Raw genomic sequence first — 575 nt, 5'->3', positions numbered from 1 at the left:
CCCGTCCCGCCCCGGGGCCGCCAGCCCCCGGTCCCCAATGAGCGTGGCCCCCACGGGGAGGTTGTGGCGGGTCCCCAGCCGGCCCTGCCAAGGGAAGCTGCCCTTCCCAGCCAGCAGGCCCCCGATGATGCGCTGCAACTGCCTGGGGGGGTTCTTTGGCTTCCCGCACACTGCATAGGGCAGAGCAGGGCCCTGGTGAGCCTTCTGAGGCCGGCAGGCACTGGATGCCTCCTGGCCCACAGCAGCCCCAGGGAGCAGCCCCTGCAGCCCTTCGGCTGCCCAGACGGACCATTCACAGCCGCCCACCCACTCTGCCCCTCGCAGCCCCAGCCCCTGCTGCTCTGCTCTCACCTGGCTCGCAGATGGGCACCTCCTTGCCAGCTTCAGAGCTCCCCCACATGTGATCTTCGTCACCCTTGTATGTGCCTTTGGAGGGAAACCAGAGTCAGCACCCCTGCCCTGCAAGGCGGGGGAAGGGCCACGCAGCCAGCGAGGTGCGGAGTTACTTCCGCTGTTACTTCCCCCCAGTGGGAGCTGGGGGGCTCCCACCCCCCAGGAAGGGCGGGGGGGGGAGG

General features: G+C 69.7%; 1 protein-coding gene across 1 annotated transcript in view; it reads right to left on the bottom strand.

Moving 5' to 3' along the window:
* Positions 1 to 575, bottom strand: part of HP (haptoglobin) — a 2,198-nt gene that overhangs the window by 765 nt on the left and 858 nt on the right. Inside the window, exons 4-5 of the mRNA XM_009335253.1 lie at positions 352 to 426; positions 29 to 170 (exon numbers count right to left, since the gene is read on the bottom strand). Coding sequence (XP_009333528.1) covers positions 29 to 170; positions 352 to 426 — 217 coding nt within the window. The remainder of the gene's footprint in view (positions 1 to 28; positions 171 to 351; positions 427 to 575) is intronic.

The sequence above is a fragment of the Pygoscelis adeliae genome, unplaced genomic scaffold (assembly GCF_000699105.1).
Source record: "Pygoscelis adeliae isolate BGI_AS28 unplaced genomic scaffold, ASM69910v1 Scaffold532, whole genome shotgun sequence".
NCBI lineage: Eukaryota > Metazoa > Chordata > Aves > Sphenisciformes > Spheniscidae > Pygoscelis > Pygoscelis adeliae.
The sequence above is the reverse complement of the archived record's forward strand: the minus strand, read 5'-3'. Positions and strand labels throughout refer to the sequence as shown.